The 21,228-nt window shown below is 38.9% G+C and overlaps 1 protein-coding gene across 1 annotated transcript in view; it reads left to right on the top strand.

Annotated features, from left to right (window-relative positions):
* The window catches only part of QRSL1 (glutaminyl-tRNA amidotransferase subunit QRSL1), a 28,236-nt gene extending 7,311 nt beyond the window's left edge, over positions 1-20,925 (top strand). The window contains exons 2-11 of the mRNA XM_004605701.3: positions 1,829-1,988; positions 2,326-2,424; positions 3,352-3,448; positions 4,645-4,821; positions 10,626-10,801; positions 10,892-11,004; positions 11,939-12,131; positions 12,809-12,926; positions 18,381-18,586; positions 19,988-20,925. Of these exons, the coding sequence (XP_004605758.1) occupies positions 1,829-1,988; positions 2,326-2,424; positions 3,352-3,448; positions 4,645-4,821; positions 10,626-10,801; positions 10,892-11,004; positions 11,939-12,131; positions 12,809-12,926; positions 18,381-18,586; positions 19,988-20,208 (1,560 nt within the window). The 3' untranslated portion in view covers positions 20,209-20,925. The remainder of the gene's footprint in view (positions 1-1,828; positions 1,989-2,325; positions 2,425-3,351; positions 3,449-4,644; positions 4,822-10,625; positions 10,802-10,891; positions 11,005-11,938; positions 12,132-12,808; positions 12,927-18,380; positions 18,587-19,987) is intronic.
* Positions 20,926-21,228: the final 303 nt, after the last annotated feature.

Genomic DNA, 21,228 nt, shown 5'->3' on the forward strand with positions numbered 1-21,228 from the left:
AGCACCATTTAAAGCAACTGTTTCACAATCTCGTATTCTACCCATTCGTGACTAGTGACTCCTTAACTCTTCATATACCATTTGGCAAGTCAGAAAGCAGCTTGAGGCACTGGGGCTTCAAGGAAGGGAACCACAAGAAAGTGCCACAGTTTTCTTGCTTCCTACTTTGCCACAGCGTGAGTCAGTCTGTAAGTCTCTCTGTCTCTCTCTTCAGATTTTGCTAGTCCTCATTCCCATTCCAGATTTGCAGCATCAGACTACACAGAATCTCATTTTCTCTCCAACTCCTTTCTGCTAGAATATTAAATGGAAATACCTCTTGTAACTAAGGTACCTCTAAGTCAGGCCTAGCTAGTCCTACCTTTCCCAGTGCCCCTGCACACTCATGTGATTCTATTGGCTTGAGAGACCTATTCCCACTACATTTCTAATTTAAACCCCTGGCCCTATGAGTACCACTACTTTCCTGTTTGATAGCTCAGAGCAGGTCACTTGCAGATTTTCCACTGAAATATATAAACTTTTGATGTTTGATGTATCCATCACTTAAATACAGTCAACTTAGAAGACAAACTAAGCTTCAACCAGTGCACGGGAAAAAATGGGAAAAAGCTTGTATTAAGACAGTATCTCTACTACTAGGACATAGCTCAATGTCAGTGTGACTGCCTTCTATGCACAATATCTGCGTTTAACTCTAGGCCCAGAGAGATAGTACAGCAGGTCAAGCATTTGTGTGCGCCAGCTGGGCTCTACCCTCGATATCCCATATGCTCCCCTGAGAACTGCTAGGAGTAATTCCTGAGTGCAGAGCCAGGAGTAACCTCTGAGCATTATTGTGTGTGGCCCCAAAGCAAAAAACAAATGGGGGAAAAAAAAGAAAGAAAGCAAAGTTAAATCTACCCTAGACTAGTTGGGTGACTAGTCAATTCGCTTGTCAAAACTTCAGTTTCTTCACCTGTAAAATAAAGTTCATAATATCTAACTCCTGTGGTTATTTTACAGGGTTAATGAAATAATACATATATAGTGACATGTCTGGTTCTTGGTAAATAATAACTGTTACTCCTTCTCCCACCCCTAGTTCAGTTGATCATCTTATCCAACTTTCTCCAAAAGCCCTGGAGTCATTTTTGACTTATTATTATTTATTTATCTGAGCTCTTTAGTACTTATTATTACTTGACTTAGGAAGGCTTGAACTGTCATCATTTTCTCGGACTTGACTTACTATCAGTCAGTACTCAGATTTTGGACACTTATAGTACAATTATTTTAATACCTTACTAGCTTGCATCAGAAATAAATTTAAAAAAAACATGTTTCTTTGCTTTTGAACCCACAATATGTAAGTATCGCCCACAATTTGTAGTGGCTGTTTGAATTATACAGTTGATATCAATATCTTAGTGCCATGAAGTCCCTGTCTGCTTCACTTCTCTTCTTTTCCACTGTGTTCCACCTGTGTTCCACCTGTCATAAAGCTAAGCTTCTCCCTCCACCCACGTTGTAGCTCTACTCCTAGGTGGTATAGTCACTATACAGTTTACCTAAACTGCTGTTCTGTTTGTTCAGGTGTGACTCAAAAAGGGAAGTTTACCCAGTCAGGACAGTGATTGCTATGTCTACCAATCTATCATCACCCTGACTGTATGACCCTCATACACAATAGCAAGTGTACAGTTGACAGTTTCTCAGCTTTGAATCCAAGCCTTCCTGCCACAAGTTTATGTTTCTTCATTTTTTAGCAAGTTTATCTGTTCCTTCAGAAAATTTTGCAAAATGAGTAAAGGGTTTTTGTTGTTGTTTTTTGTTTATATATATATAGGTATCTGCAGCTCTTAAGCAAGGCCGCATTACCCCAACTGAACTCTGTCAAAAATGCCTCTCTCTAATCAAGAAGACCAAGTTTTTAAATGCTTATATAACTGTAACAGAGGAAGTGGCCTTAAAGCACGCTGAAGAATCAGAGAAGAGATATAAGGAAGGTAAGTTGCTTTGAATGATGTTTGTTGTGTACATAAAGAAGGAATGCAGTCAAATGTTGCAGTTTCTATTTGGAAACTATAACAGAGCCTTATTTGAGGAACTTGTGCAAGGAGTACAATAAAAATGAGACTAGTGGATATGCAACATTTGATAATGTCCAACTGTCACAATTTCTAACATTTTTAAGTTTTGAAAATATACCCATTATTAATAACTGGTAGTTGTTTTGATAACTAGTACTAATGTGTATTTATATTTTGAACTAGATAATCTCCTATTCTTTTGACCTTTTTAACTCTACCTCTACCCCGACCTTCTTTTGGCTTTCTAATGTAGGTCACTCACTTGGGGAATTGGATGGAATTCCCATTGCAATAAAAGACAACTTCAGCACAGCTGGTATTGAAACAACATGTGCTTCAAAAATGCTGAAAGGTAAATGTGAACTGATCAGTTTATGAAAATAGACATTCTTCAGTTTAAATTAAAAATACTGAAACACCAAGTTAGTCTTAAACTATATTCGCAAAAGAAATATTTAGGTTGGAGTATTACTTTTTAACATTTTGTTCTCTCAGAAACACAAAATTATTTTTTAGAGATAGGCCAGTTTCATAGATGAATCCCATTTAGAAAATCTTAGCAATTCTATTTAGAAGACTCAATAGCTAATTACAGAGATAAGTAAGTAACCTCTGGATTCCATTCATTGATACATGAAGTCAGGGTTGAAGTACAAAGTAAGGGTCATTAACACTTTATGGTATGAAGATTCATTAGTACCTGCTGTCCACTTATTTTTCATTTTCTCACTATGAATATATATTACATAAAAACTATAAGTATCATCTATCAGTGTACTTACCTTAGTATAATGATACTTTTGTTCTTTATAGTTTAGTAGGTTAAAAGAAATCATGTTCACTCAGATATTTGGATCCTAGGAGAAAAATGTGGAAAGGTTATTCATAGAACTATATATTAAAAGAAATGCTCTATAAAGAGTACCCCAGATTTCTCTGATAGGAAAACTATTATTAATTATTTGGGAATTTATAAATGCAATAGAGAAAATTTTCATAAAGATCTATTTCTGATTGGGAATAGATTTAAAATACTGTAGTAGAGCATATTTGAGAAGAAAAGGTGAATATATAGATTGTCCTTGGGTAACATATAGCAGTTAGCATAGAAAGGCTACTGTGGGAGAAAGTTCAATCCACTACTCAAATTAGAGATAATTCACATTTCAATGTGAAATGCTTAAGTACAGTATTAAATTTTATTTCTTGCAGATAGTTTGCATTTTCACTGTTTTCTTTCCTATAATTGAAATACTCCTTCCATTTTTTTTTTTTTCAGGTTATATACCACCCTATAATGCCACAGTTGTTCAGAAGTTGTTGGATCAGGGAGCTGTGTTAATGGGAAAAACAAATTTAGATGAATTTGCTATGGGGTAATTAAAATTTTATTTTCCTATATTTCTTCCATATCTTCAGTTTCACTCAAAATACCTGAAAGGAGTGAGGAAATTTGAAAATTCAAATACGAGTTTCTCAGTCCCTCTGAGATTATGTTCTGTTGTCGAATAGGAATACAATTTGATCTCATTTTGGTCTTAGTTTGCATTTTTTTTAATGCCTCATGATGTTGAATACCATCTGTATATTTTGCCTCCCATCTAACAACTTTGGTGGAATATCTTGAGTACATATCCTGGATTTGAATCCATCAGATGATTTGCGTTTTTTCTTCTAAGGTTTTATTCTTTGAATGTGCCTTTCAAGTATAAAGATTTTTCTTAGTGAAGCAAATCAGTTTTTATTGAAGAAACTCCCTTAGATGTGAGGGGGAGGAAGGGGAGACACGTGTTTAAGAGAGAACACAAGCTTGAAAGAGCCAGCATGTGTGTGAATCTAGTTTGATCCCCAGCACCATGTGATCCTCTGAGCAATACTGGGAGAAACCCCTGATCACGGAGCACTACTGGGTGTGGCTCAGAAACCAAACAAACAAAAAATACAAGGGGAAAAACTGACCCTGAGACTTTCTTTTAAGAAGAAATCAGGGGGCTGGAGTGATATCACAGCGGGTACGGCATTTGTCTTGCATGCAGCCGACCCAGGTTTGATTCCCAGCATCCCATATGGTGCTCTGAGCACCGCCAGGAGTAATTCCTGAGTGCAGAGCCAGGAGTGACCCCTGTGCATCACTGGGTGTGACCCAAAAAGGAAAGAAAAATAAAATGAATCAGGGTAGGGAGTTTGGGCCATACCTGGTGATGCTCAGGGCTTACTTCTGACTCTGTGCTCAGAGATCACTCCTGGCAGGCTTGGGGGACCATTTGTTATGCCATGGATCTAACCCAGGTCTGCTGTGTGTAAGGCAGGCATCCTCCCTGCTACACTATTGCTCCATGCCCCAAAATGTTTTTCACTTAGTAGACCAGTTTTGTCTACTTTCTACCACAAATACACTTTGCATCTTCTACCTCCTCATCCATCTTTTAGTGAAAAATACATTTAAGTGGGCGCCTTCCCTTTCCAGTTCAAGTTATATGGAGTCAAAAACAATTCATACTAGGTTTCACATACAAGTGTCACGTACAACAAAAGTTTTGTTGAAGCCTCTTGCATCATTTCTTCCTGACAGATCTGGAAGCACAGACAGTGTATTTGGACCAGTCAAAAACCCCTGGAGCTATTCAAAACAATACAGAGAAAAGAGAAAGCAGAAGCACAAGGCTGAGGATGAGGATGCAAATTGGCTCATAACCGGAGGGAGCTCAGGAGGGAGCGCGGCGGCTGTCTCAGCCTTCACGTGCTTTGCGTAAGATGCTTTGGGGGAAAGTCTTTACTTTAAAACTGAATCAGGTACATCAAACATGTAAAAATCTGACCATGCTTTCTGGCTCATTTCACTTAGCATGATACTCTCCATGTTTTTCCATTTATATGCAAATTTCATGACTTCATCTCTCCTAACAGCTGCATAGTATTCCATTGTGTAGATGTATCAAAGTTTCTTTAGCCAGTCATCTGTTTTAGGGCACTTGGGTTGTTTCTAGATTGTGGCTATTGTGAACAGTGCTGCAATGACCAAACATGATGACCTCTCAGTGTCTGTGTTGCAAGCTATAATGCCCAAAAGTAGAGAGAGAATATGGGGAATATTGTCTGCCATGGAGGCAGGGGAGGGTGGGAAAGGAGGGGTATATCTGGGATATTGCTGGTGGGGAATGTGCACTGGTGGAGGGATGGGTGTTTCATCATTGTGAGATTGTAACCCAAACATGAAAGCTTGTAACTATCTCACAGTGATTCAATAAAATTAAAAAAAATTTTTTTTTAAATCTAACCATAGATTTCATTATTCGAATGATTACTACCTAGATACTTTTACTTTTTTGAGCCAACTCTTAAGGTTCAATGGTATATTGCAATTACAAATTGATATGTAGATATCTATGATACCCAATTATTTTGATAAGTTACAGGTATTCTCAACTGTATTTATTACATATACATTTAGCTTTAGTTTCAAAAAAAATGTGAAGTCTTCCTCTATAATACCTGGTTTCTTAACAGCATGATGTTATAGATCTTGCAGAAAAAACAGGTAGCATAAATATACTTCACTGAATTTCAGACAAGGGAATTTTGGGAAGGGGGACCAAGGAGGTGCCCAGATGGAATCCAGGACCTCATACATGCAAAGCTTGTGCGACAAGTGAGCAATATCCCAAACTCATTATTCAAATAATTTGGGGGTGTCTGATTTTACAAATTTTGGGGGATTAACATGCCATGACTTTAGTTGAGTGTCATTGAGCTAAATTACTTGTTACAACTCACCTTTCATTGAAATGATCTTACTTTGTTGGCCGGGGTGGGGTGGGGGGGATGAAAGACAAAAAGTACTCCAGCTGTCAAGAAAGGACATAGTGAAAACTTGGCTTTGGGGGGAAGCTGCAGTGTTTTGTTTTGCTTCAGTTGGCAGCGTAATAAGATAAAGGGAAAATGGCCCTAATATTTATGTATCACTAGGATGTCTGAAGTTAGTGTTCTTATAAAGCAGCAACTAGAATGGTTTGATCCTTAAATAGAAGGGCTTACAGTTTGGAAGGAGCTATTTTTAAATACAAAGCCACACTTTGTATTTGGAAATAGACCATCTCACTTGCATTATGTGGTTTTTTTTCGTTTGTTTTGTTTTTTTGCTTTCTGGGTCACATCCAGTAATGCTCAGGGGTGAGTCCTGGCTCTGCACTCAGGAATTACTCCTGGCGGTGCTTGGGGGACCATAAGGGATGCTGGGAATCAACCCGTGTCAGCCTCGAGCAAGGCAAACGCCCTACCTGCTGTGCTATCACTCTAGCCCCTCCTACATTAATTATGTCTTAAGTTCCATTTGTAAAAACATTTCTTAACCACCTAAAGAGTAAGTAAGAGAGGCCAAGAGAGATAGCTTAATGGCCTGAACTTATGCTCTACAATTGGCCCATGTTTGCTCCCTGGCACCACTATATGGTCCCCTGAACCCCTCCAGGAATCACCCCAAGCAGAGTTGGGAATTGGGCACCATATGTGGCCCAATACCACCCCCCCATCCCTGAATAAAGAAAGAGAAAAATAAGTACATATCACTGTTATTATATTTATTTTATTGTTTCAATTTAATCAAATTGAATATGCTTAACAGTACTGTATCTGGACTGGAGTGATAGCACAGCTGGTAGGGCGTTTGCCTTGCACGCGGCCAACCCGGGTTTGATTCCTCCGCCCCTCTCGGAGAGCCCAGCAAGCTACCAAGAGTATCCCACCCACACAGTGGAGTCTGCCAATATGCCACTACCCATGGCATATTCAGTATGCCAAAAACAGTAACAACAAGTCTCACAATGGAGACGTTACTGGTGTCCGCTCGAGCAAATCGATGAACAACGGAATGACAGTGCTACAGTGCTACAGTAGTATCTATTTTATCTCTTCTTAATTTTCCACTGCAATTTGGCTTTTTCATAGGCTTTGCAAACAGTAAATTATTGATATTTTTTAGAGGTTTGGAAATTTAGAGTCTACAGATTTTTTTTTTAAGTTTCCCTGAAATCTTGTTAACAAGTGAAACCATTTCATTTTATCTCTGTGGAATTTTATAGCACTGCATTAATATTAATGAGAGTTCTGACACTTTAGGACTGTGAGATTAGATGCTTTTTTTTTCTGTTCTCATCACCCCACTTAGAGTTCATCTTTGTGAATGTGCTTTGAGAAGATGGCATTTTGACACATAATTCCTATGGAAATGTAGGTTTTTCTTTCTACACATCAGTCAGTGAATCCTAATAAGAAAATGTATCTTTTTTTAAATAGTGAGAGCAAGAGTCTAACTTCGTAGTGAAATTGTACTGGTAAAAATAGCAATCCATGGGGCTGGAGCAATAGCACAGCGGGTAGGGCGTTTGCCTTGCACGCAGCCAACCCAGGTTCGATTCCCAGCATCCTATATGGTCCCCTGAGCAACGCCAAGAGTAACCGCTGAGCATCGCTGGGTGTGACCCAAAAAGCAAAAAAATTAAAAAAATAGACCAGCAATCCAAGGGCCAAGAGGGAGAGTGCAGGGGGTAAGGCACATACCTTATATGCAGCTGACCGGGGTTTGATCACTAACACCACATACAACCCCCTGTACATCAACAGGAGTGAACTCAAACACAGAGCCAGGAGAAGCCCCTCAGCACCACTAGATGTGGCCCCAGAGTCACCTCCCTCTCCCCCAAAAAAAGACAATCTTTAATCTGCATATTCTGTAGAGCTGGGGACCAGAGGACTTAGGGCCTTGCTCTGCTAAGCTTCTCTGGGTTTGGGCAAGAAAAGGGACCCAAAAGGAATAGGCACCAAACCATTGAGTGTTTTGCTTTGTTTTTCCCTATTTTGGTATGTTTGTTGTCTAATAGTTTTTAAAATAACTGGATGCTTGGAATACTATGCAGCCAATAAAAAACAGAATGATAGTGAACCATGCAATGATGTGGAAAAATATCTAAGACATACTGCTAAAGGCCAGAGAGAGTGTAAAGGGCTTAAGACCTTACTTTGCATGCTGCCAACCCAGGTTTGATCGCTGGCACTGCTTATGGTCCCCTGAGCACTACCAAAAGTGATCTCTGAACTCAGAGCCATAAGTAAACTCTGGACATCACTGGATGTCGCCACAGACCACCCCAGCCCCCAAAGATACATTGCTAAGTGGAATGCAGAACAGGATGTGTACAATGACTTTTTTTTCTGTTGAATATTGTAGTTATTTATGTAATTTTCATATATATACATATATACTTGCTAGTAGTTATAAGGACGCATCTGGACAGATCATAATTGACATCAAGGTTATTATAGGGGCAGTGGTTAACCATGTGCATCATGTAGTTATGTATTTTAAGTTTTGCAGTAGGCATATATGCTTTTCTAATCAGAAAGATTTTTTTCTGAGCTAACGATACATTTTTTAAAAATTTTGTCACAAAATATATATAACATAATATAATCCTAACGGTTTTAACTATACAATCCAGAAGGTGTTTGATATAAACACATAAATACACAGTGTAGTGCAGCCAACCTCCAGAACTTGTTTCTTTTGCAAAACTGAAACTCTGCTGTTAAGGCAGCAGCTGCCTAATTGCCTGTCTTCCCAGCCCCTGGCAATTGCTCTTTTACTTTATGTTGCTGTGAATTTGACTGCTTTTATCTAAGTGAAATCAGGCAATAAGCTATATTTATACTCTTGTGACTGACTGATTTAACAAAATATCCTTGGGGTAGTTATTTTTCACTGTATTTTAAATCAGAAAAGAAGATGCTCTAGGCCAGGGAGATTGCTCAAAGGACCAGAGCATTGACTTTGCCAGTAAAAGGCCCACGGTCAATCTCCAAAATTCCATATTGCCTGCGCACCGCTGGAAGTGACCCCTGAGCACTAAGCAAGGAACTTCTCCAAGTACCTTTGGATGTGCCTCCCTCCCCAAAAGTAAAGAGAAGAGGAGACACTGCTCACACAAAGAAATGAAGTGATTCTACAAATAAATGTCACAAATAGTTTTTAAATGTGTTATTATGGCAGAGGATATAATTTAGTAGTAAAGTGCTTGCATGAGACCTGGGTTTGATCCTCAATATACCCTCCAAAAATTAATTAATCGAAGGCTTGTTAAGGATTTCTGGCTTTTAAACTAAGCAAATTTAAAATAGCTAATACTTAATGATACAGTGAAACATGAAAACTCAATTAGAATCATTGCAATAGGAAATATAAAATGACATAACCTTTAGGACAAGCAGTTTGACAATTACATTTTAAGAATTTCTGGAGCTGGAGAGATAGTGCAGGGGTTAGTTAAGACACTTGCCTTACGTATGACTCACCCTGGTTCATACCTAGCACCACATGGTCTCCCAGGCACTGCCAGCAGTGATCCCTCAGCATTGCCGTGTATCACTCAGAAACCCACCTCTGCCCACCTCCCCTCAGATAACATTTTTCCCATAATCTCTGCTCCTTTGAATTTAGCCTAAAGTCAGATCATATTTGTCGGCAATGATGTTTAAAGGTGTATATTACAAAGTTATTCATTATGACATAATTTAGGACAGCATAATTAAAAAAGCACATGTCTATCCATAATTCTGCATTGGGTCACTGAGGTCTTTCTCTGAATTTCTAGATGGCTATTTAGTCTGTACAAAGCTTTCTTTGAAATTCCCATTAATTTGTTTTGAGTGCAGCTAATTCCAAAGGAACCTATGACGTTTGTATGTGTAATAGGTATTATTTTGGATGTATATTATGGTAAAATGGCTTTAAGATACCGAGAATCACAAATTGCTGTGATAGTTTTGTATCACTTTAAAATTTTAGTAATTTGTGTTTGGAGAGATAGTACAGCAGGCAGGGCACTTATTTTTGCTTATAGTCGACGCTGGTTCCATCCCCAGCACCCCGAATGGTCTCACAGGCCCCACCAGGAGTAATCCCTGAGCACAGAGCCAGCAGTAAGCCCTGAGTACTGCTGGTTGTGACCAAAAAAATAATAATAAATAAGCCTGAATAAATAAAATAAAAGTTTAGTAATTTTAATAATAAAAGCAAAAAATATATAGGGATTTAGATTTACAGTGAGTTCAGTAACTCACTATGAAAAGATTTTTTTAAAAAAAATTCTCAAAAGTTGGGGCTGGAGCAATAGCACAGCAGGTAGGGCATTTGCCTTGCACGCAACCAACCTGGGTTCGATTACCAGCATCCCATATGGTCCCCCGAGCACCGCCAGGAGTGATTCCTGAGTGCAGAGCCAGGAGTCAGCCCTGAGCATCGCCGGGTGTGACCCAAAAAGCAAAAAAAAAAAATTCTCAAAGTTAGTATGATAAAATGTTAGTAATGTTTCGTCTGCTGTGATAGAATGTTTTGTTATCCCTATATACAGTTTTACACTCTATGAATTCTCTGAAATAAGTGTGTATTACTTTGGTTTAATTATATAAATGCAATGTAAAATCGCACATTTTGAAGGGTAGATTTCATGTATACTTAGAGATGATGTCATTCTTCTAAAGGAAATTCCATTTGAATTCCAGGGCTTTAGGATCAGATACAGGTGGATCTACCAGAAATCCTGCTGCCCATTGTGGGCTTGTTGGCTTAAAGCCAACCTATGGCTTGGTTTCTCGTCATGGCCTCATTCCTCTGGTGAACTCAATGGATGTGCCAGGAATCCTAACCAGATGTGTGGATGATGCAGCAGTTGTGTTGGGTATTTATTTGATCTCATATAGTTTGATCTCATATAGTTTCTCTCTCTGTAAAGCAAAGTGAGGTTACTCATAAGGATTTCTCCTTACAGGTGTTCTGGCTGGGCATGACCCCAAGGATTCTACCACAGTACAGGATCCCGTTAAACCCTTTATGCTTCCCACTTTGGCAGATGTGAGCAAACTCTGTATAGGAATTCCAAAGGTAACTCTTCCCTTTTTGTCCTTTACAGAAATACTATAATCAGGAATCAGATAGAGAGCACATACTGGGGAAACAGACTTGGGTTTCAGCTGCCACTCTGCCATTTTTATTTCATAAGTGACCTGAGCACATGACTTCAATCCCCCCCCCCAACTCAATTTCTCCACCTATTGAATGGGAATAACAGCAGTAGTAGCCACAGGTAGCCATGAGGACCAAGTTAGATAATCCTGTTAAGTAGTGAGTATAAAGCTTTTTTTTAAAGGGCTAGAGAGTAAGTATTTTAGACCAATAAAGTCTGAATCACAACTACTTAATTTTCCCACCATCCTGTGAAAGAGTGCTCAAATAAAACTATCTTTAAATATAGCTGGAAAGCACCTGGCTAATAGGTCATATTCTTTGCTAATATGATATGTAAAGGCTTTAGCCTAGAGTCATGCCTCATAGCCCTTGGAACTTACCTCAGATATTACCACCTTTCTTGTCATTATTGGTCTTGCTACTACTTTTACTATAGTAGCAGTTGAGTCAATTATACTTAAGAGGTAAGTATCTTAAATTAATGGTTTAAATTTTGTTTCATATTTAAGCTTAGCAAAAAAAATTGTTTAAGCTTAGCATGATTTTTTTGTTGTGGGAGGCTTTCTATGCATTGTAAGATGTTTAGCAGCATCATTGGCTCTGCCTCTAAAGATAGCAACCCCAGGTATAAATTCTCCAACCAGGTCTTCAATCTTTAAGTTTTGCACCCACCTCCCAAGACCTAGTTCTATGCTTGTTATGCCATAAACACTTTTAAAATACTTAAGTTGGATTATTCTTACTTTTATCAGAGTTTTGAATATATTGACAAATGTCCTAGAGTACAGACTGTTTTAGGTCCATCTATCCAGATGTTTCAATTTCTGTATTGTAACTTTTTTCCAATAAGGAGTATCTTGTGCCAGAATTATCAAGTGAAGTACAATCTCTTTGGTCCAAAGCTGCTGACCTCTTTGAGTCTGCGGGTGCCCAAGTGAAGGAAGTGTCTCTCCCTCATACCAGTTACTCAATTGTCTGCTACCATGTATTGTGCACATCAGAAGTAGCATCGAATATGGCAAGGTTTGATGGACTTGAATATGGTAAGATGGCTGCCCTTTAGATTCTAAACTAATAGACTTAAAATATTTGAAAGAATCACTGTTTTGTGGTAGGGGAAATAAAACACAAGATAATCTTAAGAATTCTGTGAAATAAGTCAGTGAATGATTTTTCTTTGTCACTTTGTCAGCATATTGTATTTATACTTCTTATAAATATACCTATGTAAATATACCTATAAATATACCTATGTAATCATCTCTCTGAATTGCGGCTGTCTTTATATTCTCTGTCTAATGTAGTATCTGGCAGAGGGGAGAAGTTCGTGAAACATTTGAATAAATGAAAGGATCAGAGATTAATTGAAATTTCTTTTTGTTGTTTTATTGTTGTGTTTTGGCCATGCTGGGTGGTCATGCTTCTGCGGGGTTTAAAGGGAGCATAGGTAGTGCCGGAGATCAAACCTGGGTGAGCCACATGAAAGACAAGTGCCCCGCCCACTGTACTATTACTACCAGTCCTAATTGAAATTTCTTTCTTAGTTATTTCCTTCTCTTTAACTCCCAACTGATCAGTAGTTGCACAACAGATAAAGATGAGGAACCATGAAAGACAATCTTTGCAGACTGGAGTATTGTTCACAAGTGTGTTTGTGCGTTTACTTTTCAGCGAAACTGGACTTTTCTTTCCAGGTAACATTTATCTCTTTTGCTCTCAGGGCACAGATGCAACAATGATGTGTCTACTGAAGCCATGTACGCTGCCACCAGACGAGAAGGGTTCAATGATGTGGTGAGAGGAAGAATTCTCTCAGGAAACTTTTTCCTATTAAAAGAGTAAGATCACTGGTTAAGGAATTTTCTCCATTTGTAGAAACTCATGAGTAAAGTAGCAATATGTCTACAAGGTCCTATAAGTTGAGAAAAAAGAATGACTTAAATTGAGAAAGATCTAGACCTGGGCTAGAGCTATAGTTTAGTGGGTAGGGCGCTTGCCTTGCACACGGCTGATCCAGATTCAATCCCCAAACTCCACCAGGAGTGATCCCTGAGCACAGAGCCAGGAGTAAGACATGAGCACCACTGGGTGATGACCCCAAAACAAACAAACAGATACAAAACAAGAAAGGCCTGCTGAAAAGCCTATGTTTTTTTATATATTTGATTCCTAGTTTTTCAAAAACAAAAATGCTATTAAATGCTCTAGTTCAATGATTAGTACAAACTAAGTTAGAAATTCAGGAATTTTAGCTTCTTTAAATATTTCTATTTATTTTGTCTCGTAATTTTAGTGCTGTCTGAGCCTAAAGTAGGAAGTTACATTGGTGTCAATTAAAAAGGCATCCGTTAAGATCAACTTTGTTTTCCCCTGCATTGTGTATCCATTTGGTCCAGGAAAGAATTCTGCCTGTTAGATTATCTTTTATATAGGTGTACCTGTGGTCTTGTGAATAAGTTTCATCTTTTTTACCACTGAGTCTCAGAGGATGAGAGAACTATTAAAAACCAAGAGTAGTTGCTCCAGTGAACAGCTTTCTGGAGGTTTTCTGTAGGCCCTCACAGGCAGATGGCATGCATTCATCTTTGCATCACCTTCAGAGCTAGTAGTTAGGATCAGCCACAATGAAAAATATATGGTGATCACCAAAAAATTAAAAATAGAGGTCTGGGAAGATAGCTCAAGTAGTCAGAGCACGTGCCAGGCCTGTTGGAGGCCCTGAGTTTCAGCCCCAGCACCACATTGCCCCTAGAACACCCTACCCCCACCAGACAGACATGCTCCAGTATCGAACCTCATTGCTCTGCCAAGACCCGTGGTAGTCGCCCTGGGCTCTCCAGGCACTGCTGGGGGTTCCCCTCGGGGCCAAATTTCAAAAGAGAACTACCATCTGGAGACTTTACAAACAAAAAAAACCCACTGCTTTATTTTATTTAGAGAATTTTCAAAATAAAATCAGAAAAAGAGATAAGTTAATAAAGTCCACTATATCTTAAGCAAAATGAAGCAACCCCTAAAAAATCATTTAGTAGCAACAAACCTGCTACATATTTTTTAAAAAAAATTGGGGGGCCACTGAGCAGTGCTCAGAGTTTATTCCTGACTCTGCGCTCCTGAAAGACTTGGGGTGCCATATGGGGTACCGGGGATCAAATCCTGCCCACTGTACTGGATCAAACTCCCCACAAACTTGCTATATTTCTGAAAATAACATCCTTATACATATGTTTTCTTCTTCTTGTCCTTTTTTTTAAAATTTTTTTTTTAATTTTAAGGTTTTCAGAATTTTAAGAATGGATATAGTGACTGGAAAATAGAATTGAGGGATACTTATTTATTTTATCTTTAAAAGTCAGTTTATATGTCAGGAATGATCAAAAAATAAACTGTTGGAGGTTAGAGTGATAGGACAGAGGGTAGGGTGTTTGCCTTGCAGATGCCAGGTACGATCCCCAGCACCCCATAGGGTCCCCCAGTCACCATCAGGAGTAATTTCTGAGTGCAGAGTCAGGAGTAACCCCTGAACATCACTGGTGTGTCCTTAAAACAAAACAAAAAAAAAAACAAGAATAAATTTAAAATGTAAACTGTTATTCAAAACATTTTTCTTCATGTGATTTCCTCAATCTGACATTTTGTCATTCTATCCTCTTTTGTTCCAAAGACATGAATTTATTGGCAGATGGACAGGGATCTTAGGACAGCGGTGGAGGGAAAGGGACTCTGGTGGGGGATGTGGTGTCGGAACATTGTATTCATGGAACTATGATTAGCATTATTGCAAATCAACACTGTCTCAAAAATGAGGAACATGGGTGAGAACAGTCAAATGAATTTTAAAAGCCCATAAATGAATTTTAAAAGACAATGTTTATTTAAGGATCCAGTTTACTTTTGAGTTTTGTTTGTTTGTTTGGGGGGGGCATACCTGGTGGTGTCAGGGCTTAATTCTGTCTCTGCACTCAGGGATCACTCCACAGGGCTCAAGGGACCTAATGGGATACCGTGGATTGAACCTGGGTTGACTGCATGCAAGGCAAGCACCCTACCTGTAGTACTATCTCTCCAGCCATATTTTTGTTCTTAATTGTCATTTACACACTTGAACCATGTTTAAATCTGCCTTCTTTACTGTTGCCTTCCACGCATCCCCTCTTATTTAAAGGCGGCAAGAGTGGAGGGGGTGCAAGGGGGCCAGTTTCTAGTGCAGTGCTCGTGGCCCAGAGCCACTCCCTGTAGTACTCAGCCTGATGCTGCTAGAACCCAAACCTTTCACATCCCAGCCATGTTCTTCAGCCCTTGGAGCTACTGTCCAGCCCCCAGTTTTTCTTTCTCCCATTAAAAATACTATTTTGGGCTTTTTACATTATTATTATTTAACATTAATGCACTGTGATTTATATAGTGATTCGCAGTTGATTTTCAGGTATACAGTGTTCCAGTGCCAATCCCCCCACCAGTGTCCGTTTCCCTCCACCACTGATCTTTCTTTGAACAATTCTTCCTGCCTTCTTTTTCTTAAATAAACTTTTTTTTTTTCTCAGAAAGAGATTTAAAATGAGAAGGGGAAAAGTCATCTGTATGAACCTAATCTTTACTGTTTCTGGTTGTTTTCATTCTTTTGTGCAGATCCAGACGTCTTTTCTGGTGTCTTATCTTCAGTAGAGCTTCCTTTAATATTTCCGGTGGTGGAGCCCTGCTTGCAATAAATTTCTTCAGCGATCCTTTATGTTGTCACGTCTTGATTTTGCTTTTGATTTTGAATGGTATTTTTCTTCCCAGCATGAAATCTCAGTGATTTTTTTTTCCTTTTGGTCACTTAGGTGTTTTTTCGATGTGATAGGATTTATATCACTTTGTTTTTGTTTTTGTTTTGCTTTTTGGGTCACACCCTGTGATGCACAGGGGTCACTCCTGGCTCTGCACTCAGGAATTAACCCTAGCAATGCTCAGGGGACCATATGGGATGCTGGGAATCGGACCCGGGTTGGCCGCATGCAAGGCAAATGCCCTACCCGCTGTGCTATTGCTCCAGCCCGGGTTTATATCACTTTGGAGAAATCTCTTGTCTTCCACATCTCTTGTCTTGTCTTTTCTCCTTCCAATACTAAGATTTTCCTTTATCATGGGCCTTCAGAAATTTCACTGTGATGCACCATTGCAGTGGTATGGTTTTGTTCATACTTCTCTCTAAAGGTATGTTAAGCAACTTGGCTCTGTGGATTTGTAGTTTACTCAAGTGTGTGGAAATTTTGAGCAATCTTTCTTCAAGTATTTCTTCTGACCTCCCCCTCTCCTTCTGGAATTTTCACTCACATCTGTGACTCTGCTTATAATATCCTGCATCTTGCTGAAGTCTTCATCTTTTGTTGTGTTTTGTTTTCAGTTTTTCTGGGCTTCCTTTTGGACATTTTCGGTTACTAAGGACAGAATCACTGATTTTTTTCATCTGTTGTGCCAATCTTCTATCAACCCCGTCCAGTCTAATTATTTTTTTACAATTTTTTTTTATCTCTAAAAGTTCCAAGCAGGTTTTATTTTCTTTAATTCCTTTATCTTCATATCGCCTATGTAGCATACTTATAATATCTGTTTTATTGCTTGCATCTGCTAATTCGACATTTCTGTATTATTTTATACAGATGGCTTTCCCCGCCCCTAGTTGGAAGTTACTTTTTGCATGCCTGGACTTATGGTTTGTTTATACAATGTCATTGGTCCACTTTTTGTTGTTTCCTTTAAATTGTGTTGAAGTTTGTTCTTGGATGCAGTTAAGTTTACTTGGAATACAGTGCATCCTTTGAAGACTTCCTTAAAAAGTTTTGTTAGGATGAGCTCAAAACAATTTTTAGTGTAGGGCTAATTAACTCTTATTTCCGATATACCCCTCAAAGAGTCTACCAGATGGCCTATGTTTTTAAAGACCTTTCCACTTTAGCTGTTGGGAACACAAACTGTTCTGTATATATTCTCCTCTCACTCTTGTGAGTTTCTTCTCATACATTTGTAAGTCTCTACAGGTCTGATTTCTCTCCCTGGCTTACTCCTGAGAAATCACAAGCCTTCCTAGTTTGTTTTGCTTCTCCAAGAGAACTCCCTCTCTTGAATGTCTGTTTCTAAGGCTGGAAAATGATTATTTAATTTTGTCTAATTTTCTAGCTGTTTAAGACAGTAGAGTAAATCCCATCTCTTACTATAACATTGATAAAAGTAGAGGTTCTACTTCTGGACCACATTCGAAGTAGAAATACATGTTAATTTTTAAAAATTACTTTTTTATTATTTTTTCTTTTGTTCTTTTTAAAGTTCCACTTGGGGGATACTGTTAATATATCATTTAAGCTACCTACCGTTATTGTTTACTACACTACACTACAGGTAGTATCTACGTACGTTCTTTTCCCTGAAGTCCTTGGGGTCAAATGATGGTAAAGACCTCTAATATTTCTGTTGTTGTATCTTGGATTATAAAAAAGTTTTATTTTTAAGATCATTTTATTGGTCCTCATTATAATAGAAGTTTATTGATTTTTACAGGTGAGAAAATTATAATTGAGAATTGTTACCACTTTTACCTGCCTTCATTAGCAACTTAAGAAACCCTAAAGAATTTTCCTTTTTTAACATCACTTATTCATGGTCACTTCAATGTCTGGCTGGTTCCTTAATGTTTTCTGTAAAGGCAGCATCTTTCTTGGATTTCCCATTTTCCATTCCTGGCTGTACTATCCATAAAACACAAAGTTGCAAACATTGCACTTGCCCCAGTTTCTGTTTCCTAGGAGTACCTCCTAGTGTCTAATTTTGGTAGCATGTAAGACTTTTACAAAAAACAGAATCATATAATAATTAGTTATCATTATAGATAATATATGCCAGAGATAAAGTGAGACATTATAATGGGAAGAATGGAGTAAGCCTCCAGAGACCTCAGTTCTAGTCCTTTTTCTGCCACTGTCAATCTTTGTAACCTTTGGGAGTACATTTCATTGCTATACTCTTGAATTTCCTCACCTGAGAATTAATGCGCTGATTTTTTTTGTGCCTTGAAGTGTTCATATTTGCAATGCTATGTATAGACATGTAGCAAATTCTGATTGAATGCCACACAGCAAAGTTTCAGAATAACAGCACAGTTGCACAAAATCCTATTTGATGTGTTGTTAGGAATATAAGTGGAGTCTGCTCAGGAAGGCCAAGACCACAGTGATTCTTTAACAAGCTTTGTGGATGAGAATAGACTCAAAGAAAGAGCAAAAAGTACTTAAAACATGCCCTGCTTCTTCCCACAGAAACTATGAGGATTACTTTGTCAAAGCCCAAAAAGTAAGGCGTCTCATTGCTAACGACTTTAGGAGTGTTTTTAACTCTGGAGTGGATGTCCTGCTCACCCCCACCACCTTGAGGGAGGCAGTACCGTACCTGGAGTTCATCAAAGAAGACAACAGAACACGAAGCGCCCAGGATGATGTCTTCACCCAGGCCGTCAATCTGGCAGGTGAGCACCCTCAAGAGTATTCTCCACAGGGCTTGACTGAGATCTGCTTCCTCAGGCTCTCTGCTGAGTACAGTTTTCTTATCTGTCAGTGATACTTTCCTAGAATGATAAAATGCTGACTGTCTAGAATCATACTTTCCACATTCACTCATCAGCAGAGAAAGTCAGTCTTTCCTTTTTCCTTTCTTTTCTTTCTTTCTTTCTTTCTTTCTTTTCTTTCTTTCTTTCTTTCTTTCTTTCTTTCTTTCTTTCTTTCTTTCTTTCTTTCTTTCTTTCTTTCTTTCTTTCCTTCTTTCTTTCTTTCTTTCTCTCTTTCTTTCTTTCTCTCTTTCTTTCTTTCTTTCTTTCTTTCTTTCTTTCTTTCTTTCTTTCTTTCTTTCTTTCTTTCTTCCTTCCTTCCTTCCTTCCTTCCTTTTCTTTCTTTCTCTCTTTCTTTTTTTGACTTCAGTGTATTGAAGCAATTTCTGTTATTATTTTTGATGCTCAATTTGGGTTGCAAAAATCTCTTGGGTTACATGTACCCTTTTGGCCGATCCTCAATAATATTTGGTTACTATTCCTCAGCTAATGAGATGACAAAAATTTAAGAACACTCAAAGAAAATGTACAGGGAAAAGTATTTTGTAGATGGGAATGCAGACTAATAAAACTTCTGGGCCAGAGAAACGGCTCCACAGGCTGAAGCGCATTCTTTTTATGGAGGAGCCCTCTGGTACTTGGCACTTCATGGTCCCCTGAGCATGGCCAGGAGTGATCCCCCCACCTCTAGGTGTGGTTCCCAACCCCCCCCAAAAAAAACAAGACAAAATTTTGCAGTATCTGGTTATATAAGCAATGATCCTTTTTTTACCTGAAAAACTCTCAAGAATATTAAAAAACACATACGCATAAGGAAATTTACTAGAGCATAAGCATGAAATAGGGAAATACTAAAAACCAAAATGCTGAACCATTGACAAGTGTTTGAATAAATTATGCAAAAGGTCCTTTCTGGAAAATGTTCTGCAGCTATGAAAAACTGAATTACGACTCTGAAGTAAGAAAGTGATTTCCAAGATAATGTTGGTTTTGTTTTATTTTGGGGTTTGGTGGCCACACCTCGTGATGTTAGGCACTACTCTTGACTCTGTGCTCAGAGGACTCTGTGGGAGTTCCTGGGATCGAGCTGGGCTTGACCACCTGTGACTTAACCCTTGTACTAGGTATTAGCTCTCTGCACCATCCTCTCAAAGAAGTTGTGAAGTGAACACAGAAAGGTACTAAAGCATGTATACTTTTTTTTTTCTTCTTTTACTTTTTAAAACTTATCCTGTCTTGTACTTGCTAGCACTGAAAGTGTGAGAATTCTCTCCTGCTGGAATGAAGAAACAATAAGCTAATGGGCACTTCTCTTCCCCTCAGGCTTGCCGGCCATCAGTGTCCCTGTGTCCCTCTCGAGCAAAGGGCTGCCACTTGGACTGCAATTTGTTGGACATGCATTTTGTGACCAGAAGCTTCTTACAGTTGCCAAGTGGTTTGAGAAACAAGTGCAGTTCCCTGCCATCCAGCTTCAAGAACTAATGGATCATTGTTCTTCCATCTTTGAAAATGATCAAATGCCGTCTCTTTCTCTAAAACAGTAGTGATAAACAAATCTGGCGTATTGGAATAACTTTCAGAGATTTTATTTTTCTAGATAAGGCAAATGATTTTTTTTTTAAGGCAAATGATCTTATAAAACTCTTGTTGGTGGGTTTATTGCCAACAGTCATTCCTTGGAATAATGTTTTAAATTCTTTTGATGCAGTTCATTATAAATAGGCCATCAGTATTTATTAAGCATCCACCAAAAGCAAAGAATAAAACTTCTGCTGTATCTGAGGCAGATGTTCCCGGAACATGGCGCATTTAAAAGACCAGAACTTGGGCTGGAGCAATAGTTCAGCAGCTCACGCGTGGCTAATGTAGGTTCAATCCCCAGTACCACATATGGTCCCCCAAGCACCACCAGAAGTGATCCTTGAATACAGAGCTGAGAATAAGCCCTAAACACCACCAGGTGTGGCCCAGAAACCAATCCAACATAACACACAATAAAAATAAAACAAAAAATTCTCAAAACTGTCTCATCTTTGTCATTAGCACCAACGAAAGCCGACATGCTGTCTTCTGAGAGACCTTGAAAAGCCAGGCAGCCGGGCAGCTCAGCAGCAAGGGCGCTTGCTCAGGGAATGTTGAAATGCAAAACATAACGCGCTGCAGATATTTGCCTGTGAGTGCGGATCTTTGCCTGGGGGTGCTGGGCAGAGGAGCTGTGAGCACTGGCGGCAGTGTTCCCAGGTCCAGTGTCTCACAGAGGGGTGGGGGCTGGGGAGGGGTGCGGGTGGAGAGAAAAGTCTCTCTCAGGGGAGCCCCAGGTGCAGTGGCTCCTTCATATTTCCTTAAAAATAGAATTGGAGCCACGAGACGTTTTCCTTTTCCCACCCAAGGTTAAATCTTACTCCTGCTGTTTCAGAGCTGAATCCTGAGGGCATCAGCTGATGTAAAAACCTAGCAAATGAGCATTTGCCCCTTCTTTATGTATGTTTAAGTTGAAATAAAGATTTTTTTTTCAAATTTTTTTTTTAATTCTTTACTCTTGTTTTATAGCTCTACTTGAGCCT

The sequence above is a fragment of the Sorex araneus genome, chromosome 4 (assembly GCF_027595985.1).
Source record: "Sorex araneus isolate mSorAra2 chromosome 4, mSorAra2.pri, whole genome shotgun sequence".
Classification (NCBI taxonomy): domain Eukaryota; kingdom Metazoa; phylum Chordata; class Mammalia; order Eulipotyphla; family Soricidae; genus Sorex; species Sorex araneus.